At 43.6% G+C, this 27,648-nt stretch overlaps 1 protein-coding gene across 1 annotated transcript; it reads right to left on the reverse strand.

Annotated features, from left to right (window-relative positions):
• Positions 1–384: 384 nt before the first annotated feature.
• On the reverse strand, positions 385–27,648 carry ADAM28 (ADAM metallopeptidase domain 28). Its single transcript, XM_036396789.1, has 24 exons — positions 27,600–27,648; positions 25,006–25,106; positions 24,322–24,398; positions 22,820–22,898; positions 21,153–21,229; positions 20,496–20,691; positions 19,989–20,051; positions 18,993–19,064; positions 18,200–18,369; positions 16,906–16,990; positions 15,362–15,492; positions 13,117–13,294; positions 12,051–12,140; positions 10,592–10,787; positions 8,231–8,333; positions 7,400–7,556; positions 6,726–6,806; positions 6,130–6,208; positions 3,824–3,914; positions 3,400–3,499; positions 2,273–2,335; positions 1,960–2,037; positions 1,071–1,133; positions 385–417 (listed from the first exon to the last, which is right to left on the reverse strand). Exons 1-24 carry the CDS (start codon positions 27,646–27,648, stop codon positions 385–387), a joined length of 2,412 nt encoding a protein of 803 aa, XP_036252682.1.

The following is a 27,648-nucleotide window of genomic DNA, read 5'->3' on the forward strand; positions in this document are numbered from 1 at the left end:
AAAAAAAGTTTGCAATTCCCAAACCTGCAGCAGCCACACTGTCCCTGCTCCCCTCAGCTCTGGTCCCAGAGGAGCAGAGGAGGAGCAGCCTCATCCCACAGTGCTGGCCCAGCAGCTGGGGGTGTTCAGCAGCTTTTGTAACTTACTCCCAGTTTACACCTCGGTGCAAGTGGTGACTCTGCTCTGCCTCCCTTGGACAGCAGCTCCATGTCACCACCAGAGCTCCTCACTGCCTGAAATCCCAAATCTTTCCAGGCAGCTCTCAGTCAGTTCTTAAGGAGGAGAGGGAGATGGTCCAGGATACCTTTGCCAAAAGTGGAGGAATCGAGGGATGAATTGTCCCTGGAAACTTCAGGTGGCCCACCCAGCTCTGCCTGGGAAGCCTCAGACTCTGGGATTCATGGGGGGCTTTAAAGCCTGCAGGGAAAAGGAGCAGTTAAATCCCAGCAGTTTCAGGGAATTCCATCCCCAGAGAACTGATGGGAATTCCACCCTCAGAGAATGGATGGGAATTCCATCCCCAGGGAACTGATGGGAATTCCATCCCCAGAGAACTGATGGGAATTCCATCCTCAGAGAATGGATGGGAATTCCACCCTCAGAGAATGGATGGGAATTCCATCCCCAGAGAACTGATGGGAATTCCATCCTCAGAGAATGTATGGGAATTCCATCCCCAGAGAACTGATGGGAATTCCATCCTCAGAGAATGTATGGGAATTCCACCCCCAGGGAACTGATGGGAATTCCATCCCCAGGGAACTGATGGGAATTCCATCCCCAGGGAACTGATGGGAATTCCACCCCCAGGGAACTGATGGGAATTCCATCCCCAGAGAACTGATGGGAATTCCATCCCCAGAGAACTGATGGGAATTCCACCCTCAGAGAATGTATGGGAATTCCATCCCCAGGGAACTGATGGGATTTCCATCCCCATGGAATTGATGGGAATTCCATCCCCAGGGAACTGATGGGAATTCCACCCTCAGAGAATGGATGGGAATTCCACCCCCAGGGAACTGATGGGAATTCCATCCTCAGAGAATTGTTATTCCCACCTGAATTACCTGGGGTGGAGGAGTGGGTTTGCCTTTGGGAACAGGCACAGGAGGAGCTTTTCTCTCTGGAGCCTGGAACAAAATGGGGTTTAAATGTCACTGGGGTTGTCTGAGCAGCTGCAGAACCTCCCCAGCCCCAGCCACCCTCAGCCTGCAGCATTTTCCTGCTGCAAAATCCCAGGAATTCCCATCTGTCCATGTGCAAGGGGGCAACAAAATACAAATACAAGGGGGCCAGGTCTGTTTCAGAAGACACTGAGCTATTCCCAATATTTAAATATCGATATCCAAGCTCACACAGTGGGATTTAAATGTGGCTTATAATTGATACATGGGGATATTTTATATCTTATATTTTATATATTACATTTTATATTGTCCTGGCCCATGTTTGTGCAGGCAGCACCCCAGAGTTGTATCACCAGAGTGAAGATGGATTTTACACCCTCCTGCTAGGGGGGCAGGGGGCTCAAATGCTGAGATGGTGAACATTTGAGGCAGGTGTTTTCTTTTAATTAGGATGGTTTGTGTTTATTAATGAGAAATAGAACCATTCCTCTGGGTTCTTACAAATGTAAGACCGACCACATCTCTGCCACATAGGAACCCTCACAGGCACCTGCAATAGCAAAGTTACTCATCATTTACATTGTGTTTACACCTGAAATGCCTCTTGGTTTAAACTCCAGCCACTGAGTTTGCTTCTGATGCCTTGGAGGACTCCCTGGCTGAGGAGGGATATTTGTGCAGTTTAGGATTACATGGCCAAAAAGGTGATTCCTACCCTAAAAGTCTGCACTTTGAATAGCTGCGATTTTAAATTTTTACTTTAAATCAGAAGCTGCAAATATGAATTGGGATCTGATAGGGATGTGGGAAGCTGCAGGGTTGTACTCACAAACTTCTCCTCGGGGTGGGAAGAGCCAGGTTTGGGGGCAGGAATGGGAGGTGGGGGACCCTTGGGCCTCAGGGCAGGCTGGAAAAAACAGAACATAAACCACTTTAACCCTCTGTGTGTGCATCCACGCGTTCCTTGGGAATGTGCAGGCTGGAGCTGGATATGAAAATGCTTTAACGGGCTGGGGGGGTGCAGGGATGCTGTCTGAGAAAACCGAGCCTGCTCTGGAGCTCAGGGATGTCCCTTTGGGATCAGGGGTTTGTGATGTTCCCAAATCCCGCAGGAAAGCAGGGACATTCCCAGAAATACTCACACTCTGACGCTGGGGTTTGTTCTCCTGAGGTGGAGGCACGGGAAGAACTTTCTTATCAATTACCTGCGAATGGGAACGGTCACAAATGGGGTGGAGCCCTTATCTCACCTCCTGCCTTATCTCCTGCCTTATCTCCGGCTGGCCCTGCCCTGCCCCGGCTCACTGGGGACTCAGAGCCCCCCTCGTGCCGGCTTTCCCAGCACTGTCCCTCCCATCAGCATTTTGGGAATTTGTGCTGGGATTCCTCCCCTCATAATTTTGGGAATCTTGTGCTGGGATCACCAGCCTTGTCCCCTCAGCATTTTGGGAATCTTGTGCTGGCATTCCCAGCACTGTCCCTCCCCTCATAATTTTGGGAATCTCGTGCTGGGATCACCAGCCTTGTCCCCTCAGCATTTTGGGAATTTTGTGATGGGATTCCCAGCACTGTCCCTCCCCTCAGCATTTTGGGAATCTCGAGCTGGGATTCTTAGCACTGTCCCCTCAGCATTTTGGGAATCTCATGCTGGTATTCCTCCCCTCATAATTTTGGGAATCCCGTGCCGGCATTCCCAGCACTGTCCCCTCAGCATTTTGGGAATCTCATGCTGGGATTCCTCCCCTCATAATTTTGGGAATCTCATGCTGGCATTCCCAGCACTGTCCCTTCCCTCAGCATTTTGGGAATCTCATGCTGGGATTCTCAGCACTGTCCCCGCAGCATTTTGGGAATCTTGTGCTGAGATCCCCAGCCTTGTCCCCTCAGCATTTTGGGAACTCGTGCTGGAATTCCTCCCCTCAGCATTTTGAGAATCTCATGCTGGGACTCCTCCCCTCATAATTTTGGGAATCTCGTGCTGGGATCACCAGCCTTGTCCCCTCAGCATTTTGGGAATCTTGTGCCGGCATTCCCAGCACTGTCCCTCCCCTCAGCATTTTGGGAATCTCAAGCTGGGATTCTTAGCACTGTCCCCTCAGCATTTTGGGAATCTTGTGATGGGATTCCCAGCGCTGTCCCTCCCCTCAGCATTTTGGGAATCTCATGCTGGGATTCCTCCCCTCAGCATTTTGGGAGTCCTGTGGAAGTGCAGTCCCTTGGGCTGATGGTTTGAGCCCTGGGGACAGTCCCCAGCTGTCCCTGCTCTCACCTTCTGGGCAGGTGGCACCAGCACAGGCTGTTCTCTGCAGCTCTGCTCCTGATCCACAAACACCTGGTTGGTGGCTCCGGGTCCCCTCCTGGTCTGGTGGCTGTCAAAGATTTCAAATCATGCTCAATTTTAGTTAACTGAAGAAAAAACTGTTGAAGCCCTGCCTTGCGCCTGCTGGTGTTTTGTACCCATGTCCTTGATTTCTTTCTTCCCTTTATTCATTTGGGATTATTAAGGATTTATCAAGAGCTCCATTTCAGCTCTTCCATCCCCTCCCAACCATGGGATTTCTGATGCCTCCACAAATCTCATGGACCATCTTCCTTCCCTTCCAGAGTCTAATTCCCCCCACCTCCACTGCAAACTCTGCAGTGTTTTCCTGGCTTTGGTTTGTGGGTTTTAGGTGGATGTGGGAAGGATTTACCTCTTGTGGAAGCCTCGGAAGCGGGTGAGCAGCACGGCTGCAATTGCAGTGACAGCCAGGACAGCCAGCACGCCAGCAGCCACAGCAATGCCTGGCAGGGACAGAAACAGCCCTTAAACACCAGGGATCACCGAGGGCAGGGACAGAAACAGCTCCTGAACACCAGGGAATCACTGTGGGCAGGGACAGTCCTTAAACACCAGGGAAACACTGAGGGCAGGGACAGAAACAGCTCCTGAACACCAGGGATCACTGAGGGCAGGGACAGAAAGAATCAAACACCAGGGATCACTGAGGGCAGGGACAGAAAGAGTTCTGAAACATCAGGGATCACTGAGGGCATGGACAATCCTTAAACACCAGGGATCATTGAAGGTTGGGACAGAAACAGTTCCTACAAAATCAGTGGGGACAGAAACAGTTCCTAAACATCAGCAGGGACACAAACGGTTCTTAGAACATCCCAGAACCACTGAGGGTGGGAGAGACCCAACAAGACCCACTGTTATTAAGAAGTTTCCCATCACCACTGATGAAGGAATTTTATTATCCCTGTTCTCATTTTACGGGTTCTTCTCCTGCCAGAAATGGTGATGGAAAGGGGTGAACTCCTGCTGGTTTTGCCATGTTTGAAGTCAGTTGTTGTTGCCTGAGTTAAGCAAACCCTGAACGAACCCTAAACCATCCCTGCCCTTTCCACTGACCCTCAAAAATCCTTCCCTGTCCTTCCTCTCCTCTGTCCCAGAGGCTGTTACCCAGAGAAGGGTGCAGACCTTCAAACTGCCCTCAAATAAAAATTCTTTCACAATTTTCAACAAAACTACTCCAAAGCCTCAGCCAAGCCAGAGGTTCAGAGCCAACAGTGCTCTGGAGAAGGTGAAGAGAGGACAGAAATATTCCATATTATAAATGAAATAAAGGCTTCTTTCCCCCCCTAACACGTGAAAATCTGGACACAAATTATTTTCCCTCAGAAGTGGATCAGTTAAGGACCATGTAGATGATAAATGAACTTGTCCAGCTCCCTCACAGCAAAGCCTCTGGGATCCTGGCTCCACTGAGCAGAGAACTCGTTATTCCAAGAATAAACAGGAGAAGCCTGTTGCTCTCATCTCCAGGGGGAATCACTTGTCAGCTTAGGGAGGAAAACACCTTCTCTACTCCTCCCTGCAGGACTGAGAGGGGCTCAGAAATCAGCTCCCTGGAGATACAGCATTGGGATTTAGCATGGATATGAAGAGAAATTTCTTCATGGAAGGGGTTGTCCAGCTCTGGGACAGGCTGGAGCTCCCATTCCTGGAATTGTTCAAACCTGTACCTGTGGCAGCTGAGGACATGATTCAGTGCTGCTGGGCTTGATGAGCTTAATTATTCCAATTAACAATTGTATGAGCCACTCTGGTGTATGAGCTCCTTCTGATACCTTTTTGGGCAGATTCACAGAATTCCCAGAATCACTGGGTTGGAAGAGACCTCAAAGATCATCGAGTCCAACCCAGCCCCAACACCTCAACTAAACCCTGGCACCCAGTGCCACATCCAGGCTTGTTTTAAACCCTCCAGGGTCTGCACCCAAAATGGATAATGGGTCATGGGTTTCACACTTTTATAAGTTTGGTCCATTTGCATATTGGGGTTAATCTTCCAATTACAGCTGCAGGTCATGAAGTCATTGACCCCAAGTTTGCTGCCCCCAACTCCCTTTTGTTGCCATCTCTGGGCCCTGAGGCAGTGAGGTGTCCTTGGTTGCCAGGCCTGGAGAGGAATTGTTGTGTCTGCCCAGAGTGGGAGAGCAGCAGCTCACACTGGGTATGGAGTTCAGAGTTATGCCCTAAAGAACTGCAGGATTCCAGAGAGATGGAAAATAGAAAAGCTGAAATGCTGGAGAGGAATTGTTGTGTCTGCCCCAAATGGGAGAGCAGCAGCTCACACTGGGTATGGAGTTCAGAGTTATGCCCTAAAGATCTGCAGGATTCCAGAGAGATGGAAAATAGAAAAGCTGAAATCCTGGAGAGGAATTGTTGTATCTGCCCCAAATGGGAGAGCAGCAGCTCACACTGGGTATGGAGTTCAGAGTAAACATTAAAAAATGCAGGATTACAGAGATGGAAAATAGAAAAGCTGAAATCCTGGAGAGGAATTGTTGTGCCTGCCCCCAGTGGGAGAGCAGGAGCTGACACTGGGTATGGAGTTCAGAGTAAACATTAAAAAATGCAGGATTACAGAGAGATGGAAAATAGAAAAGCTGAAATGCTCAGGGATCCCTTGCAGCCAGGAAAGGACACATTCCAAGGTGTGGCACTTACTGGTGAGGGCTGGGGAGCTGTCACAGTTGGGGGGTGCCCAGCCCTCCTCACACTGGCACTGCAGCTTGTGGTCACACACCTGGGGGCACAAACAGGGACACCAGTGAGTTTGGGTGCTCAGAAAGTTTCTGAGTGAGGATGCTGAGAGGTTTTTTTAATCTCTCTGTTTATTTGGGCTAAAATTTAGCACAGAAAGGAGCAGTTTGGGGTGTTAAAGGACAGTCCTGATGTCATGCACCTTTTGCTTCTGCAGGGAAAGCTTCTCTACAGAGTTAATCTATTTATCTGTAGGTCTCTGAATGGTCAAATATGAGCAGAATTCTCCTCCCCAAACCAAACTAATCTAAAAGAGAAGAGCTGTGATACCATGGCTCAGGGCAGGGTCAGACACAGGGGCTGTGTCCATCTCCTGGGCAAAAATACTGATGTTCCCTCAGGTGAGATGTGTTTTCATAAAAATTTTTTAAGTTTCTGACTCCTCAAATTGGACAGATTTGTATCAATGATTTAAACACTGTCAGCGAGGAGGTCTGAGGCCGATCTGCATCATTTTCTTGGGGTTTTAAAGTGAATAACATCAAACGCTGGTGTCTTACAGCATGGCCAGAGCACTTGGCAGAGCAGTTGGTGGATCTGAAGACCTCCTCAGCCTGGACACACTCCCCACGGCTGCACACCTGAAATGAGAGCAAACCACAGGGACTTGGAGCTTCCAGGACAGGCAGAGTTTGCACTTTATCCTGTGAGGGGATGGAGAACAGCTCAGGAAATCCCTCAGACCCCCTTTAGGAGTGGGAGATGAGGGGTTAATTTTCCATTTGGGTGTTTAGCAGAAAGGGGAGTGACAGAGATGTGCAGACATCACTGCTTCCCACTCAGTCCCTCATCCCTCCTTTCAGTAGGAGTATTCAAGGAAGTGACTGGAAACAGTGATGAGGGACAGCCATTATGGAAATAATTAAATACAATAATTAAATGCAATAACACATTAATAATTTCCTAACCTCTCAGACAAAGCTGTGTTTCTGCTGCCACACATCTTTGTGTCAGTAAAGGGAACGAGGCAGCAGCCAAGCCTAAGGAAATGGGAATGCTGCCAATTCCTGTTTGCTTTGCTGCTGGGTTGGGATAAAAGTTGGGAAAACAGATCAGCAGAAGTTTGGGGTGCACTCACTCCTCCCTGTTTAAAATCTTCCCTGTACAGGGCAGAATTCTATCAACAAGACTGAAAGAGGGGGGAGAATAAAGGAAGAAGTGATTCTGCACTCACCATCCCATTCCCACACTTGGTTCCATCCAGGATCATCCCCAGGTCGTCCTCCCCACTCCTGGGGAAGCTGCCTTTGCAGGTCCTGAAGGACAGCAGGCTCCCATCCCGAGGCATCTCCCTGCCTCCAGAACAGAAGAGCTTCCCACACATTCTGTCTCTGCAAGGAGAACAGGAGCAGTTACCCCAAGGACAAGGCCCAGCAAACCCCTCTGAGCTGGGCTCTCCTGCAGCCTGAATTCCAAGGAAATGGCTGCAGCAGGGAATGCTGGTGTGGCAGCTTGGTTTGAGCAGGTGACATGTTCTTAAATCCTGCTGAGCTTAGGAGGGAACACAAATTCATTCAGAGAAATGAGCATTTAACTGATATTCCTTCACTTCTGAGGTTCAAATTCCTTATCCCAAAATCCCTGGAGTTCCCTGCACACCCTCACACTCATCTTCCCCAGCAGCCCTGCACAGATAATATAATATAATATAATATAATATAATATAATATAATATAATATAATATAATATAATATAATATAATATAATGTAATGTAATGTAATGTAATGTAATGTAATGTAATGTAATGTAATGTAATGTAGTGTAATGTAATGTAATATAACATAACATAATATAACATAACATAACATAATATAATATAATATAATATAGAAATATAGAAATATAATATAATATAGAAATTACTTCCCACAGTTTTCAGACAGAACAAGAAGGAACACAGGGCTGTGCCTCTAAAATAGGGTGTTCCTGGCTTCTGTCTCCTGATTAGAGTAGGAATGGCCTCTCTTCCCAAACCCCAGCACATCCCATGGCCCAGTGCTTACTTTCTCTTGCAGGGCAGGTAAGTGCCATGCTCCTTCCTGCAGTACCCAAAGTACTTCCCCCTCTCGTTCACATTGTAGCAGGAGGCTTCGCCCACCGTGGCCTCTGCAGGGGGAAAACAATAAATGGGGTGAGATTGGGATCCCAAACCAGAGCTGGGAATATTCCAGCTCCTTCCTTTGCTCAGGAAATGGCTTTTCCCAGCCAAGTGCCCATGGGCATAAATGACTTTCTGGAGAAGGGAAAGCTGCAGGGAGAGCTCAGAGCCCCTTCCACAGCCTGAAGGGGCTCCAGGAGAGCTGGGAAAGGACTGGGGACAAGGGATGGAGGGACAGGACACAGGGAATGGCTCCCACTGCCAGAGGGCTGGGATGGATGGGATATTGCGAAGGAATTGTTCCCTGTTGTAATATAAGTTATAAAATAATTCGTGCTGAAGGAAATTAAAAACCACAGCATTTTGTGTACTAAAGGCAGTGTTGGGCAACAAGCAGTAAAATAGGCTGAGTGATGAGGATGGAGATTCAAACACCAGGAGGACACTGTCTCCAGGGATGGATATTTCAAGGGATTTTTTCATCTGACAAGACCCCAGCAGGAGGCATTTGATAGCATCATCTCTAAGGTAATATTCGACTCCAGATGTTTATCTCAGAACATTTTCACCTGACAGGATTTCAGCAATTATTCACCAGTTCTGAGAAACGTGGCAGCAAAAAAGAAAGCTATGACAATATGCTAAAGAAGGGCCCCTTCTAGAGCCCAAAAGACTGTACAAAACAAACTCTTTAGAAATAAATGACATTTGGAGACCGATGGGGATTTTGGTGCAATAGAGGCCAAATCTGGGTTTCCCTGACTCTGATCGCCTGGCTCAGAGTCAAATTGCTTGTGGCTTTTTCCAAATTTATGCTTTGATTATTTAATAAATTTCGTTAATTATTAAATTGGAGTATTCATTTATAACACCATGAAGGTGGGGAGGGGCTGGGATGGAATTCCCAGGGAGCTGTGGCTGCCCCTGGATCCCTGGCAGTGCCCAAGGCCAGGCTGGAGCCCCCTGGCACAGTGGGAGGATTCCCTGCCATGGCAGGGGTGGCACTGGGTGGGATTTAAGTCCCCTTTCAGCCCAAGCCATTCCCCAGCTCTATGAAATGCTGCTTTCAGAAGCACCAGACGTGCCAAATTTGGCTGTTAATTTGAAGGACAGACATTTCCTCTTCCTATCTGGCCAAAACCACTTCCCCAGCTCCATTCCAAACAACTCAGACATGTTCTGCGAAAGAGGAATGTGCTCCCCACTTCCCGTTTCTCTGGAAGCACAGAGCAGCTCATGAGCCACAGCCACTGACAGTGGGAAATATAAAAATCATCATTAATTACGCTACACACTGGAGTTTATTTTTATGGATGGGCTGTCACTGTCATATTTTCTGAAAAATCCCTTTGCCAGGATTTCTTCTCTTGGGAAGATGAGAAGCCTCAGAGAAAAAACAATATTATCTCATTTACTTCTTCCTGTTTTGCTGCTTTGGAATGTGGCTGGAGGTTGTTTACCAGCAGGTGAATGTTTGATTGGTTTCATGTGAATTGTTTATACTTAAGGACCAATCACAGCCAGCTGTGTCAGACTCTGAGGGGTCAGTCACCAGTTTTTCATTATCATTCTTGTAGCCTTCTATCTGTATCCTTTCTCTATTCTGTAGTATAGTTTAGTATAGTATAATATATAACATAACATATTATTATAGTAATATAATATAATATAATATAATATAATATAATATAATATAATATAATATAATATAATATAATATAATATAATATAATATAATATAATATAATATATTACACTAATTAATTTAATAATAATATAGATATTGTTATATATTATTATATTATTGTATTATTATATATCATATATTATATATTATTATACTATATATAAAATAATTTATTAAGAAATTGTTATTATAATATAATAATATATAATATAATAATATATAATATAATGTGATATAATATAATATAATATGATATTATATGATGTAACATAACATAATGTGATATGATATAATGTAATTTAATGCAATGTGATGTAATATAATGTAATGTAATGTGATATAATAATAAATTAGCCTTCTAAGAACCTGGAGTCAGATTCACTCATCTCTCACCTCGTCCTGGGGACTCCTGCAAAAACCGCAGGTGGTGCCCTCAGACCTGCAGCCTGAGCTGAAGATCAGCCCCACAGATGGGCTGTTCTGAGGTGCAATGGGTCTGAGGATTTGATGCAGAATTCCCTCTCCTGTCTCTCACGTGCCCAAGCCAAGCTGATTTTTCTGGTGCCACGGGGTACTCACCTGGCCCAAAGACATCTTTGCACTGGCTGTCGCGGGTGGGACAGGTGCCCATGTAGCAATATCCCTCTCCAAAGCTGCAGGGGTGCCCGTTGACACGGAACCGATCCTCGGGGCAGCTGGGGGAGTGCCCCGTGCACATCTCGGCCAGGTCACACTCGTCCTTCACCGCCCGGCACACCGAGCCCGACTTCTTGAACTGGGGAGGGAGAAAATGCCACACTCAGCACCCAGCTCCTCAAACCACCCAGCTGAGGGCTGAAAACAGGCAGGAAAACCTCACTGCACAGGGGTGGGTGCAACAGCCTGCTCACAGAGTGAGAAAACGGCTTTGTGTGCTCACAGGGGACTTGGGAGACTTTTGAGGGAGTTGGAGAAAAACAATGATCACTTGTTAGTATAAAGAACCTGCAGGTTGTGTTCTCCTACTCTTTCTGTTCTTCTCAAGGACTGGTTGTGAGAGGTGTTTTTGTTAATTAGCCAATCAAGTAGAATGTGTCGAATCTATCTATAAAAGAAGAGAATTTTCATATTAAAGCTGCTCTTTTGCAAACCAGCCTTGTAGTGAATCTGTGTCATTTCTTGCTCGACGGTGACACACAGGCTGTGTGAGGAGCAGGGTCCATATCTCCCTTCATGTTGGATCTGTCAGTTCTCAGGCTTTGCCTCCTGTGCCACAGCTTTTATTGCCAGGGGAAAATGGCCAACCAAAGGGCTCATTTCTGCAGGGAGTGGGAGATTGAGGGAGGTGATGGTGGAGGTTTGGGCTGGGCTGGTGGGCAGTGACAGCACCTGAGGGAATGGCTGCAGCTGGGCCAGGGGGTTTTAGGTTAGATTTTGGGAAAGGCTCTTCCCCCAGAGGGTGCTGGCACTGCCCAGGCTCCCCAGGGAATGGGCACGGCCCCGAGGCTGCCAGAGCTCCAGGAGAGTTTGGACACTGCTCCAGGGGTGCCCGGGGTGGGATTTTGGGATGTCTGTGCAGGGCCTGGGCTGGATCAGTGATCCCACGTGTCCCTTCCAGCCCAGGCCATTCCATGACTCCATGACAGTGCCCTTGGCAGTGCTGTTAAACACAGGGGACCAGTTCTGGTGAAAGGTGAGTTCCTGCTTTATTCCAGCTGGGGTGAGGAGCTGCAGAGTGGAGGGGTCTCACCTGGCAGTTCTCACAGGGGGGCTCTCACCTGGCAGTTCTCACAGGGGAGGCTCTCACCTGGCAGTTCTCACAGGGGATGGTCTCATTTGGCAGTTCTCACAGGGGGGCTCTCACCTGGCAGTTCTCACAGGGGAGGGAGGCTCTCACCTGGCAGTTCTCACAGGGGAGGGGAGGGTCTCACCTGGCAGTTCTCACAGGGGTGATCTCACCTGGCAGTTCTCACAGGGGAGGGAGGGCTCTCACCTGGCAGTTCTCACAGGGGAGGGGGGCTCTCACCTGGCAGTTCTCACAGGGGAGGGGGGCTCTCACCTGGCAGTTCTCACAGCAGTCCCCGTGGGCACAGGCAGCTCCTGAGCTCAGCTTGCAGCTCTCGGGGTCACAGCACTCATTGGTGCACTCCTGGGACAGAAGCAGCAGTCAGAGCTGGGGACAGGGACCCCACACCACTGTCCCTGGCTGGGATGGAAGTCTGGCACCTGCCCTTGGCTTTGCTGGGGAGCACCTTCCCTAAAATGCCTGGGTTTGGAGGTGGAAGCTGTGCAGGGAACTGGGGGTTTGTGTGGTGCTGTGGGGATGGCTTGGTCCCACTCTCAGTTCCTCTGTCCTCCTCCTGACAAAGCAGGGCTTCATCCTTCCCAGCACGTCCCCAGCCACCCCAGCTCAGCAGTTTGATGACCACAATTTCTGCTTAAGCAAGAGCTTTCAGACTACAAGGAATTCATTTAGAATAATGACAATTTGTGTAGAGTTTAAGCTTTCTAACTTCTGTGTCTGGAACTGTTTTTATATACTCCAGAAGGGCCTTGCCAGCCATTCTGGATTTGCTGAGCAATGGCTCAATAGCAATTAGCAATTGCTCAATAGCAGGGTTAATTGAGTAGTTGTAGACAATAGTAGCAGGGTTAATTGAGTAGTTGTAGAATCCTACTGTTGATGTCCATTTTACCAGGCTGGCATTGCCTGTGTGGCCATGGGATCATGGTGCTATTAATGGCATTAAGATCTAAACACAGCAGAGTAGTCATGAGCCTACTGAGTTTAGAAAAGAGAAAGATGACTTAACATTTACTTGAGCAGGAACTTTCATTCCAAGTCTGTATTTTTTATTTGAAACATTGTGCAGCTCCAAATCACATGCATTAACATGTGAAGCCAAAATTCAGCCTGTTTTAGTTTTACTGGGACACAAATTTTGCAGCAATAGTTTGAAGTCCTCATTCAAAAAAAATCTGATGATTAGAAATGCTCACTGAAACAATATATTTTATATGTATCATTGCACTTCAATTGCTTCAGGGCTACACCAGAAGAACAGAAATATCCAGCGCAGGGACTGCCAGGCAGCCGCTGTGCCCTCCCCAGGGTCCCCAGGTACCTCAGGAGTGCCGCAGTCGCACTCCTCTCCCCTCTCCAGGAAGCCGTTCCCGCAGGAGGCGGGGGCGATGATGCTGCCCAGCTCGGGGATGTCGCTCAGGCACCGGGGCATGGTGGCCAGCATGAAGGACTCGAAGCTCTGCAGGCTGCACGAGCTGAACTCCTTGGGGACCACCGAGCTGGGGGGAACACGGGAGGAGTTCTGGGTACGGGTAGGGAGGCAAAGACCCCTTGGGAGAGAACTGAACACCTGACTGTCCCCACAACTCTTGGGGTAAACATTTTCATAAATACACATTTACCATTTAATGCTTTATATATACATATATACACACATATACATATATATATATATATATATATATATACATATATATATATAAATATAGCATTATATATCTATATATAAAAATTTATTATTATATATTTAATTATATATACAAATTAATATTTAATAATATATATTTAATATCTATTATATAAGGGAGGCAAAGACCCCTTGGGAGAGAACTGAACACCTGACTGTCCCCACAACTCTTGGGGTAAACATTTTCATAAATACACACTTACCATTTAATGTTTTATATATATATATATATACACACATATACATATATATATATATATATAAATATAGCATTATATATCTATATATAAAAATTTATTATTATATATTTAATTATATATACAAGTTAATATTTAATAATATATATTTAATATCTATTATATAAGGGAGGCAAAGACCCCTTGGGAGAGAACTGAACACCTGACTGTCCCCACAACTCTTGGGGTAAACATTTTCATAAATACACATTTACCATTTAATGTTTTATATATATATATATACGCACATATACATATATATATATAAATATAGCATTATATATCTATATATAAAAATTTATTATTATATATTTAATTATATATACAAGTTAATATTTAATAATATATATTTAATATCTATTATATAAGTGAGGCAAAGACCCCTTGGGAGAGAACTGAACACCTGACTGTCCCCACAACTCTTGGGGTAAACATTTTCATAAATACACATTTAACATTTAATGCTTTATATATACATATATACACACATATACATATACATATACGTATATATATATATATATACATATATACATATATATATATAAATATAGCATTATATATCTATATATAAAAATTTATTATTATATACTTAATTATATATACAAGTTAATATTTAATAATATATATTTAATATCTATTATATAAGGGAGGCAAAGACCCCTTGGGAGAGAACTGAACGCTTGACTGTCCCCACAACTCTTGGGGTAAACATTTTTGTAAACACACATTTAACATTTAATGTTTTATATATATATATATATATATAAAATATTTATAACTTTATATATCTCTATATAAAAATTTAATAATATATATTTAATTATATATACAAATTAATATTTAATAATATATATAGAAATATATATTATATTATATTATATTATATTAAAATTATTTTAGCAATATATATCTAAATATTATATATATTTAATTATATAAAAATTAATATATATATTTAATTATATATACAAATTAATATTTAAGAAAATATTTATATATATATTATATATTTTATATATACAAATTATTTTAGATGTATCTATAAATAGATATATATTTAGATAGATATAAATTTAATAATAATATATTTAATTATATAAAGATTATTATTTAATAATATATTTCTATATAAATATAAATATATATAGAAATTATTTAGAGATATGTATCTAAGTATATATATAATATATATACAGAGAGAGATATCTCTAAATAATGATTTAACATTTTAAATGTTAAATGTACATAAATAAATGTAAAGAAATAAAAATAAATATTATAATATAAATATAAATATAAAATATACATTTAGATATATCTAAATAATAATTTAACATTTTAAATATTAAATGTACATAAATAAATGTAAAAATAAATAAATATATATAAATAAAGAAATGTAAATAAATATAGACATAAACATTTTTCTAAATATACAGGGACTAAAATAGCTTTGGGTTGGGTTTTTTGTGGGATTTCTGTCTGGGAATATCTGACAATGGCCTGGGATTTGATCCATTTTGTAAAGTTGATTTGTTTGAATAATTGAATGGAATAACCCCAGACAGCAGCCCTGTCCCGTCTGGGCGCTGGCAGCCTGTCCAGAGCCCCTCTCCAGCCCCACTGTTCCCCAGCCCCACCTGACAGTGTCGGTCATGATGCAAATGTCGTCGTTGCACGAGCAGGCCTTGGTGTCGTGGCTCATGCCCAGGTTGTGCCCCATCTCGTGGGCCATTGTGGCTGCCACTGCAACCTCGTTCCTGTTGTGGTCCTGGGGAGCGAGGAAAGCTGTTTGTTATTCCCATGTGTGTTTTAGAGCAAGCAGCAACAACAGAGAAAACAAAAGTGTGGTATTCACATGCCCTCTGAAGAGAGAAGCTGTGAGACAAGCAGAGGAGAAGGAAAACACAATTCTGATCTCGCTTGCTGTGCCTGTGTTGTGCCAAAGTAGAATGCAATATGGAGATTGGTTACCCAAAGTGAGGATGTTTGGTTTCCTTTTGTTTCCCTGTCAGGGCCAGGAGTGTGTGGGTGTGGGACTGTCATGGGACAGTCAGGAGAGAACCAGAGGTGAGTGCAGTGTGAGCAGTTGTGAGCAAGAGTGAGTGCAGGGCAGATTCAGTTTAGATACAATGTACACAGTACAGTATAATAACGTCATTAATTAACTTCTGATTTCCATGGAGTCAGATGCATCATCATTCTCTCTCATCACCAACGTCAGAGGTCAGAGTCACCTTCCATTCACAATAAAAAAACACAACAGTTTTTCTTTTACCTATAGCCTATCATAACTGCTATAATTTCCATATTCATGTCACTGTTCTCCAGTCACTCACAGTCAGTACATTGCAGTTGAAGCCAGAAGTTGGGTTTTAGTTTTTTTGCAGTGGAAAATTCTGAGAGTTTTTTCTACTTGCCACATTTGCTGCCTTGTTTGCCTGTGCTCTCTCCCTGCTTGGTAAAAACATCTTCTTGTTTGGGGTGGGTTTATCCTTTGCTCTAAGTCATAAAAATCCCTTCTAACTCACACACCCTTTGCTCCTTGGTTATCCAGTGAGACTGGCTCAGCAATTCTTTTCTTCTATATCAAAACTTGCTTTCATTTTATTCCATCTTCAGATTCTACATTTAAAGATCTTTCTGCCATGCACACACATCTGTGGGACTTTCCTGTCAAACTTTCATCCTTCCCAACACAAGCAGAACAATCCTCATGATGCATGAGGGGTCACGTGGTGCTCACCCCATCTGTGCATCTATTTGGATGATATTATTTAATATTTAAAGATATTTATAGATAGAAAGATGTTTATTTAAAATAAATATATTTATAAAATAGGCACCATGGAGGTGTGTACATCATGTGTTTGCTTTCTTTACCCCCCTGCACTTCATTTAAAATAAAATCCCAAAATCCCAGAATGGTTTGGGTTGGAGGGGACCTTAAATCCCATCCAGTTCCAGGGCCAGGACACTTTCCCCTCTCCCAGGTTGCTCCAAGCCCTATCCAGCCTGGTCTTGGACACTTCCAGGGCTCTGATTTTGAATTTTTACAGTCCAATAATGAACCAGAGAACTGAAAGTGCCCTAAACACAACAATATTCACAAAGGTTCTTCACTGGCAGAGCAAAAAAAAAACATAGGAAAGGCTTTAAAAAATGAAATAAAAATGAATCAGACCTGAATAATACCTGCAGAAAATGAATCACTGCATATGGATTTGAGGAAGGCCAATCCAATCGTGGTGCCCTCAAAGTCCAGGCCTCTGGAAGGAAGCACAAAGACACAGTGAGATCAGGGGGTGCCCAGGATGGGCTCTGAACTCAGGGATCTTCTCCAAACCAGGCTGGAGGTTCCATCCCCAGCTCCAGATGGAATCTCACATCTAATCAAATATTTAATTTTAAGATCCCTGCAAATAAAATTAAAAAAAAAAACAATTGAAGCACCTTTTGTATTAATATTTACTTAAATTCCGTGGTGGTTCATCAGATTTAAAGCATTTGTTGGAGTATAAAGAGGTCCAAATGCAGCGACAGCTGGGATGAGTCAGGACCTCTGGACACAAGACAGAAAAGTGAGGTCAATGCTGGTTTAATTTGGTGTTTCCCACATTTTTGGGGAAATTTAATTCATCACCTTCCTGGTAAACTTCATGTTATGACTCTTTAAGTTGTCAGACTTTGCTGCAGTGCCCAGGACACTCAACTTTACTGAGTGAGCAAAACCAGAAGAGTCTTAGACAAGGGAAAAATTCCCATTCCCTGTTTTTGCGGGGATTCTGTTGGAAGGATTGGATGCTGTGTCCTGGCAGGAATTTATTTGCACTCCATGACAGAAAAAAAAAAAAAGAGAAAAAAAGAGAGAAAGAGAATTTGGATTTATTTTTTTGTCCTGGAATTGGTACAAGCCAGTCTCAGAATGGGTGAAATCCAGGTCAGGATTGTGCCACTGATTGGTGACAAATTTTAAAGAATAAAAAATGCCTTGATTGTGTTTGGTGAGTGATTTTTAAGGAATAAAAAGTGCCTTGACTGTGTTTGGTGAGCAATTTTTAAGTAATAAAAATGGCCTTGAATGAGTTTGATTAGTGATTTTAAAGGAATAAAATGTGCCTGGAATGTGTTTGATGACCATTTTTTAAGGAATAAAAAGGGTCTTGAATGAGTTTGGTGGGTGATTTTTAAGGAATAAAAAGGGTCTTGAATGAGTTTGGTGGGTGATTTTTAAGGAATAAAAATGGCCTTGAATGCGTTGTTGACCAATTTTTAAGGAATAAAAAATGGGGAAGGGAAGGGAAGGGAAGGGAAGGGAAGGGAAGGGAAGGGAAGGGAAGGGAAGGGAAGGGAAGGGAAGGGAAGGGAAGGGAAGGGAAGGGAAGGGAAGGGAAGGGAAGGGAAGGGAAGGGAAGGGAAGGGAAGGGAAGGGAAGGGAAGGGAAGGGAAGGGAAGGGAAGGGAAGGGAAGGGACCCACGTGATGAGCTGAGCGTTGTCGTTCCTGTTCCTCTTGAGCAGATCCGACAGGCGCCACTTGGAGAAGGCGTCCAGGGTGAAGCCTGCTTCCCTGCTCAGGGGAATCTTGTCCCCATCTGTCCACACCTCCAGGCCAACCAGAGCCACGTGGGTGTTGATGGCTTTATAAACCTGCAGCAGAGAATTAATTAAAAATAAATAAAAATTAAACAAAGCCTCGCCCTGGTACTTGGTCAATTTTCCACTCCAATATCCACTCCGGACCTAACAAAGCCTTTCCAAGCTCTGAATTCCAAAAAAGTCTCACCAAATAAACTGAAAATCTGATTTCTCATCACATTTCAACTTTAGAATGGGGTTAAAAAAAATATGACTTGCCAAAGAAATGAAGAATCAATTTATTCTTTTTGCAACAACCTTTCACTTGACAAGTGATTAAAAAGCATCTTAAAGTATTGGTAGAAATAATTGAAGTAGGAGTGTAAATAATTAAAGTAGGAGTAGAAATAATTCTTATTAAAAATCTCATATCTGAAGGCAAAGAACAGGAGAATAAATTACCATGAAATTGAGCTTTCATTCATTCCTACATGTAATAATGGGAATTTATGACGTTTACAATAGAATTTATAAACCACTTGGATTTCAATGGTTTCCAATAGAAAAATATTTTAAATAATTTGGATTTCAACGGCTTTCAATAGAAAAAAATATAAATCATTTGTATTTCAATCTTTTTCAACAGAAAAAAATTACAAAACACTTGGATTTCATTGCCACTTGTTTGCTCTCACCGTGTTGATGTAGTTGACTATTCCAAATATCCTTTGTCTTATATTTTTAACATCTTCATCGTATTTCTTGTACTGAAAAGGCAAATAAAGCATGTCAGGAAAAGGAGAGGGAAAAGGGGATTTATTAGGAAATAAATATCCCACAGAAGATTGGTTTGCAAACCATGCCATGTATAAAAATTCATGCTTTATTTTATGTTTGATGCAGGATTTTATCAGATGTTGGGTTTCAGTATCAGCCCCTTCCAAAGTGTGAATTTCTGTGCAGGGTGCAGAGAAGGAGTTGGGCTCAATGATCCTTGTGGGTCCCTTCAAGGTCACGATTATCCCTTCCAAATCAGGATATTCCCTTCCAGCTCAGGATATTCCCTTCCAAATCAGGATATTCCCTTCAATTCAGGATATCCCCTTCAAAATCAGGATATTCCCTTCCAAATCAGGATACTCCCTTCAATTCAGGATATTCCCTTCAAATCAGGATATTCCCTTCCAAATCAGGATATTCCCTTCAAATCAGGATATTCCCTTCAATTCAGGATATTCCCTTCCAAATCAGGATATTCCCTTCAAATCAGGATATTCCCTTCCAAATCAGGATATTCCCTTCCAATTCAGGATACTCCCTTCAATTCAGGATATTCCTTTCCAATTCAGGATATTCACTTCCAAATCAGGATATTCCCTTCAATTCAGGATATTCCTTTCCAATTCAGGATATCCCCTTCCAAATCAGGACATTCCCTTCAAATCAGGATATTCCCTTCAATTCAGGATATTCCCTTCCAGCTCAGGATATTCCAGCAGGACAAGCACTGCAAGGTCTTTTCTGAATTCCTGTCATCTCCAGATGGGAATTTCAAATGAAATCCCCTTTAGAAATCCCATTTCCCAGCCAGGCCCTTGTAGCTCATGTAGGAGCCCAGGAATACAAGTTGGGATACCCTGGAAAGCTCCTGTGGGGCTGATCAAACATGAAATAATAATTCCCAAACTCACCAAAGCGTTGTCTGCAACGACGTAGAGCTCCAGGTACTTCCTTGCTTTCAGGTAGGCTTTCATCTAAAGGAATCATGGATTTAAAATTACTTTTAAGAGCTTTTCCTATCCCAACCTCTGCAGTTTCAAAGCTGTTTGTTAATTACTGAGGGGATTTCTTTGGCCAGGTCATTCAGAAGGGACTGGTTTGGGTTTAAATGATAAGAAGTAGGTTGGATATTGAAATTTTTATTCAGATATGGAAGATAAAATAGATATTAATGGGCATTTAGGTGTTAAAGGTGCACTAGGCACCTGTTAATAAAGGCAGGAAGGTTTAACTCAGCTGGTGACTCTGAAATCTCAGATCTGCAATATTTTGTTCAGGTTTTTAAGATCTTATCCCACTTCTCTGTGTTTAAACAGCTCCTTTGTGAAGGTGCCACCAGACCAAGTGGGATTTGGGCTATTTAGGGTTTTCCAGTGGCCACAAATTCCCTTTTTGTGATGGGACAGCCATGTCCTTACCTCTGGGCTGTTGCTGGACTTGAAGATGCCATTGATGGGGTCACTGTAGTCCTGTTCCCAGGAGTTGTTGACCAGCCCACAGGTTTTGATGGGCTCTTGTTTCAGGGCCTCGTATTTGTAAACCACGTGTTCATCCCTGTCCGAGGCTCCCAGGGGCTCAATGAGGAACTTCTGGCCACGGGTCTCAAAATAGCCACTAAAAATGGGTTGGAATGTGAGGTTTTGGATCAAGGCAGCATTTATCCTGAGCACAGAGACCCTTGGAATATTCCAGCAGCCTGAGGCAGCATGCAACACTTTAGAAAAAGAAATTAATTATGGAAGATTTGGGTGCTCTCAGTCAAAGAGAAGCTCGGTTCAGCATTAATTTGATTTAAATTCTGGGGGGGTTGTGCTGACAGAAGTGGTAGAAAAGTGGATTTCATTCCAGGGAGAAATTCAAAGATGTTTTCATCCTGATTTGAGTTGAAAAGCTGAAATGTTGTAAGGAACTAAGAATAATTACTTTTCTCCCTTCTCCCTCTGGTTTTTTTTTGGGAAACAAGTTTCCAAAGCCTGAATAAAAATCACATGACTTCTTTCCATCCTGATTCTCTCCTATTAGAACATTCATCCCAGAAGCTGCACACTCTGCTCCTGGGACCCAGCCCCTCTCACCTGAGCCCTGTGCAGGTGCTGATGCTCGCCACAGACTCAGCATCACCCTCCACGTGGCCTCCATAGTAACAATGATCCTGGTGGGAAAAAATCCTCAATGTCAGCTTGGGGTGTCCATGGGCTCCACTGGATCCAGGGATTTCAGAAAACAAACCATCTACAAATTACAATGAAGTGCACTACTTGAAGAAGTCTCACATTAGGAGATGCTTAAAAGGAATTTTAAAAGTTCATGACCATTTCCACGTTGGCTGTGGACCCATTTTTTTTGTCCTTCAACACACAAATTGTGACAAAAAACAACAATTCTGGGCTCTGGTCAAAGCACAGCACAGAAAAATAAGAATATTCCAACTCTCTGCTCCAAATCAAGTACACACTGCTGGGCTCTGCTCAATAAAGTCCACACCAAATGGTTTCCTTGAGCCCAAATTTCAAGAAAAGGCTTTTTAATTACCCATCAATTAAATGCATTGATTTCCCTGAGATTAAAATACAGATATTATATTAAACATGGGTAGGGGAAACTGTTTTGGGACTTAATTGGCTTAAGGATCTATGGTTTCTGTTTCTGTGTTCAAAGAGACTTCAAAGCCACTGAGGGTTTGTGGAGAATTTTACCCACAGCATTTTCCTGAATGGAATTCTTAAGAATCTGTATCCAAGCCTTCATTCCCTGTGCCTTTTGTTTCCTTGTGTGGATTTTGGTTTAACTTTATAATTTATTTGTCTTCCACCACAAAATACCAACTTTGTTACAGGGAAAAAGACATCCACAAAGGGAAAGTTACTGGGGAAAAGAGGAGGATTTGTCTCCATCCTTTGGGGATACAAGAGGAAAAACTCCTGATCACAATCCAATATCTCCAGGGTAGGAATTCTCTGTTCAGCACATGTAGGGCTCTTCGAGTTTGTCTTTATCCAGGTTTTTCACTGGATTCATTCAGGGAGTGGAAATAATTGGAGCACTCAGAAAAAAATAACCCAAAATAATCAACCCAGAGTTATTTATGCACATTTATTTAATTCAAAATCCTCCTAATTGCACCTAACAGAGAAAATTGGGCTTTGAATTCCAGACTGTGTTGTTAAAACCCATCTCATGAGCTTGGAGGAGAACTTCAGGTGGGAGCTTTGGGGAAGATCAGTGTGCAGTGAATGAAAAAATCCCTTCCACAGCAAGCCCCGTCTGTGTGCAGGTGCAGAAGTGATTTGTCAGGGCTCAGAGGAGGCAGCTGGGCTCACAGAGCGTGGCTGGAAACGTGAGCCGGGAGGAAATGGGGCTTTATCGGGCTGGGATCTCCCTGGGATCGGGCGGAACTCAAGTCACGGGGCTGGCCAGGTGGAGCCAAGCGTGCACACTCGGCAGAGTCGGGAGCTTGAAAGCTTTGGGATGGCCCTGGCTGCCAACAAAAGGCTGGAATTCGACCCAGACATTGCTCAGCAGCCACAGAGGTGCTGCCTTCCTGGAAGCCAAACCGTGGAGCTGATTCCCAACAGGCACCAGTGACCAACCCCAACTTCCCCATCCCTTCACCCTAAATGGCTTCAAACCTGGATTTCAAACCTTTCCTTTCTGTCTCATATCTCCCATGATTTCACAGATCCATGAATCTCATGTGGACCTCAAGACTGGAAGCAAAGGGGAGAAACTCTTCCTGTATTACCTTGATGCGAGGAGTTGTCGTTATCCGTCGGCCCTCAGCAGAATAAAGAGTTTCAGAGTAATCCCCAGCCAGGAGATCCCTGCAAGAGGCCAAGCAGTCATTATTCCAAGGAAATTGTTGCCATGTAGAAATGAGGTGATGACACAGCACAGGAGTATGTGGGGAATTCAAACAATTACTCAGGTTATTCTTAGTATCGGAGAAACTCGGGAAGCAAAAGCTGCAGGGAGGGGAATTCTGCTTGCTCATAATCCTTACTCAAACAAAAAGACTTTCCTAAAAGAAGAAAGCAATTAAAGTGGGCTGATGGCATTGGGATGAACTCATCTCCTGGCAGATCTGGATACAAATGTATAATTACATATTGATTTTTTTTTTTTGGTCCTTTTTACATCTTCCTAAAAGCAGCACATCTGCAGTGACTCCCATTTGGGCAAGTCTCTTCCACTGCCACAATCCCATTTCCCTTCAAAGAACAGAATCTAGTACAACTCATTTCCCTCCCCCCACCTCCAAATATTTGGATTAGATTAAAACAGGGGCAAGCAGTTAATTACAGGCTATCTTTAACATGAATTGATTATGGCACTACTGTATTTGCACAGCCTCTGGAAAAGCACCCATTAACCCAGGCTTGTTGGAGTGTGTGTTAATGTTCTTCTGGAGCCAGACTTTCAATTTCCAGGAAGATTTGGTCAATGCCAAATTATATTTGGTTACTCCAGGTTCAAGAGAAGTAGTGCTAAGGTAAATATCTGTATCTATCTATCTATCTATCTATCTATCTATCTATCTATCTATCATTTACCTTTCTATCATTTATCTATCTCCATATCTGTCTGTAATATAGGGGTATATAAATATAGAGCCACAGAATGATTAAGGTTGGAAAACACCTCCAAGATCATTGAGTCTGTCCTAGAATCATGGAATGCTTTGAGTGGGAAGGCACCTGAAGCTCTTCCACTTCCATGGGCAGGGAATCCTCCACTGTCCCAGATTGCTTCAGCCTGGCCTTGGACACTTCCAGGGATCCAGGGCCAGCCCCAGCTCCTCTGGGAATTCCATCCCAGCCCCTCCCCACCCTCCCAGGCAGGAATTTCTTCCTAATCTCTCTCGCTCCATTTAAAACCATCCCCCTTGTCCTGTCACTCCAGGCCACAATTCTATAACCCACAGACTCTTCGTGGTCACAGAAAACTTGTGAAATAATAGAAAAATATCAAATATGCATTGGATTCAACAATTTAGGAAGGAAATGGGGGAGCAGAGGTAGCAGGAGGGGAAGTCCCTCCATCATGGCAATGTCTCATCCCAAGCACTTCTTCCACATTCCCAGAACAGTGACAGGATGCTTTCTCTCCCTTTTTCTTTCCTTGCCATTGAAATGTTGCATTTCCCAAACCCCTTCTGTTTCTCAGGGCTCTGATTGCTGGTTTTTGGCAGGAACACCCTGCAGTGGCTCCCAGTGAGGAATAAGGGCAGAGCTGAACTGAACCTACCGATTTTTTCGGAGCTGCAGCACCACTTCCTCTCCATTGGCTTTGATCCCATACTTCACTATGTCATCATATTTGCTCTGTAAACAGATTTAAGTGTCAGAAAAAGCTCTGCTGCAGCTCCTGGCCTCACCAGTGGTGTTATTGGAATGCCAGGCGTGTTCTTTTCCTCCTCTCCTCACCAAAAACAAGGATTCTGCCAGGAGCAGGATAAGCAGGAGGTCGCTCTGTTGGAGGGGTTTTAATTAGAGGAGCAAATTTGACTTTGCAAATTCATTTCTGCCTCCATAAGCACAAATCCTGCGTGCTTGGGAAAGGGCTGAGGGGATGGCTGGGTTCAGACACTTCCATAACACCTTCTGGAATTGCACAGACCATGGCTGCTTTTAATTATTGCATCCATTTAACCCAAACTCAAGTGTCCACAGGTTATTAAAACTCTGAGTAGTATCAAACCCTACATCTTTCTTTGCAGAGACACAAGTTCAGAGATGGCCTTAGGGATTCTCTTCTCTGAGGACACCTCAGCTCCTCCTCACTGAACACCACCTCACTTCTCCACATTCTGTCTTTTGGAAGAGCAAATGTTTGTCCAAATTCTCTTAACCTTGGAAGCCAAGGGTGTTTTAACTCCACAAATCCTTCCTCATCTCCCAGAATCACCCAAGAAATGATCTCCTTTCCTACCTCTGAGCTTGTTCCTGCAGCTCTCCTGTGCACCGCGTGCAGTTTCTGTGGGTAAACGATTTCATATTGCTCGGCTCCAGAGAACTTCTCTCTGCTGCTCCCTGGGGATTGATGAAAACACAATTTTCATTTATTAAACACCCAATTTCTTGGTTGGCCAGGTGATTCTTTGGGTTCTTGCAGCACCTCGTGCTCCCCTGCTTTGCCTACATCCCCTGATCCAACACCAGAGGTTTTCACATCCTGCATTTTGGAGGAGATGCCCTCCCTGGCAACTTCCAGGTGTCCAAGCATTTCTTGCAATTCCCTTTGTGTTTCTTCCCCCAGCTCTGAGCAGTTCAAGTCCCAACAGGCCAGCCCAGCCATGCCAGGGCAGCCTTTCCCTCTGCATTTCCCAGTGACATGAATGAATGGATTTGGGTTTGTGGAATGAGCGATCTCCAAACCTCAGCACGTGACAGACAGGCCCAGACTGCCTCTGCACCAGCAAATAAACTTACACAATGCAACAAGAGTCCTGCTTTGGAAGGCTCTGGCATGTACATAACTGTGGCAGAACTCTAAAAGGGGGTGGTAATAAATAATTACAACTTTTACCTCTTGGATTGGGTTGAAGGAGGGACAGCAGAAGGTTGGGGGAGACATTTGGACATGGCCAGGTAAAATAATGGGAGATAGGGAGGAAATCAGGAAAATCTTGAAGGTGCAAGGAATCCCGGAGGCTCCTTAAGACCATTTTGAGCGGTCTCATAGGTCTGGAGGGGCTGTAAAGAGCTGGGTGAGGAAGTGAAAGGTTGATAAAAAGAATTTCTTTTTGTTTTCTGCTCTGAAGCTCAGCAAATGCAGAGCAAAGTTAATTTGGGGCCTGCCCTGGGTACACCCTGCAGTCCATCCTGGCAGCTGGGGGCCAGGTTTTGGGAAAACAGGGTCAGGCAAGGGAGATGTTGGTTTGCCCCAAGGCAGCAGCAGCTTTTAGATACCCCTGAACTCTTTAATCTCCTGCAAAAGGGAATTTCATCTGAATTGGTGAATTCTTGAAGGTCTGTATTTGAAAAATAAACCAACAACAACAAAAAACCCCCCTAAGCTGCCCAGAAAGGCAATGAGATCCCACAAAAACAAAGGAGCAGAGCACCTCCCATGGTAATTCCTGCCCCAGGGCCAGGTTTTTCCAGGAGAGAGGTCTCCAATTACTGTAATTTTCTCTCTGGAGCAGGAGAGCACATCCTCGTGCAAATTGTGGCAGTAAAACAAACTGATCCATTCTTTTATCACTGATTTATTTGATTCAACCCTTTCCAAAAGTAATTGCAGAGCAAACCTGGTTGTATCTTGATAAAGCTGTTGATTTAATGGTGCAGAGGGATCCTGTGGCAGCTGAGCTGTTGCACCAAGCACGTGCTGGGAGCAGCTACCAGGTGTAACTTTACTCCTGCCGCTCACAACCGTGGTTTATGGGTTTTTTTAAGCAACTAATTATGTTTATTTTCCAAAAAAAATCTGCTGCTTTTCAGATTTCTCTGCACAGGCTTCAAGTGTGTCCTTGTGCAGCAATCTCAGGAATATTTCAGGCCTCCTGGAACAGAGATCCCCAGTTTTATCTCTCCACACCCTTTGTGCAACTCCAGCCCAGAGAGTTCAAGTTAAGGCAAGGTTTAAAGGGACGCTCAGGACTAAACTCATCCCTTCCCTGCAGCCTGATCCAGACAGAATTTCGAGGAAAACTGGTTGGTTTTGTTTGGAATGAATCCTTTCTTCGAGGGAGTTTCTTAATCAGTGCATTGTCTTTGCTACCTTCAGGCTTTATTTTGAGCTTGAAGGAGGAAGGAAATTCCTCGGGCCTCCTACAACAACTTGTAATAAGGAACAAATAATTGTGTGCTTTTCCAAGGGCTTCAACCAGCAAAAAATCATTAGGGAGGATTTTATTGACAATGAAATTGTGGTTTTGTCAAGGTAAATAAGGTAACACTTTAATGGTGTGCACATTTTCAGATATTCTCTGCAAAAAAACAAATTATAGATTTGTGCCTGAATGCTAATTCTATGTTTAACTATGGATATAAATCCTGTACATGTTTGTGCAGGCCAAGCTCTGAAAAATTCCATTCCCTGTTGACAGGTATTAAAAGAAATTGTGGGGAAAAAAAAAGTGGGATCTGCTCAGGTGGAGTCACTTGACTATAACCTGAAGTATCATGCAGATAAATAAAGAGTGATCAATACTTTAAATCGGGTAATGTTGTAATTGAATTCATACAGAAATCTGTTATTTTATGGCCAAAATGCTGATAAATTGGTGTGATTGGGTAAATTGGCCTCTCACTTGCAGGGTAAGTATTGCTTTAGTGGCTTACAAAACCAACCAGTTGTGTGTCTTTAGGCAATTTATGGCCACTTTTCAAACAAGTAAATGCTGCTCTAACTAAAGAATTACAGAGAATCGCTTTGAACAGAAAATCCCAAATATCCCTAACTCCATTTCCCAAAGGCTTTAACTCGCTGTTCCTCCCTATTATCTACCAGTTAATAATTAAAACTTCATACAGCATTATCCACAGCAAAAGTGGTAAAGGACTAAAAAAGTGCAGTACCTTGTTGGAGGAGACGCAGCAGAAGAGCAGAAATGAGGAGGATTCTCAT

The sequence above is a fragment of the Molothrus ater genome, chromosome 28 (genome assembly GCF_012460135.2).
Source record: "Molothrus ater isolate BHLD 08-10-18 breed brown headed cowbird chromosome 28, BPBGC_Mater_1.1, whole genome shotgun sequence".
In the NCBI taxonomy this organism is placed as follows: Eukaryota; Metazoa; Chordata; class Aves; order Passeriformes; family Icteridae; genus Molothrus; species Molothrus ater.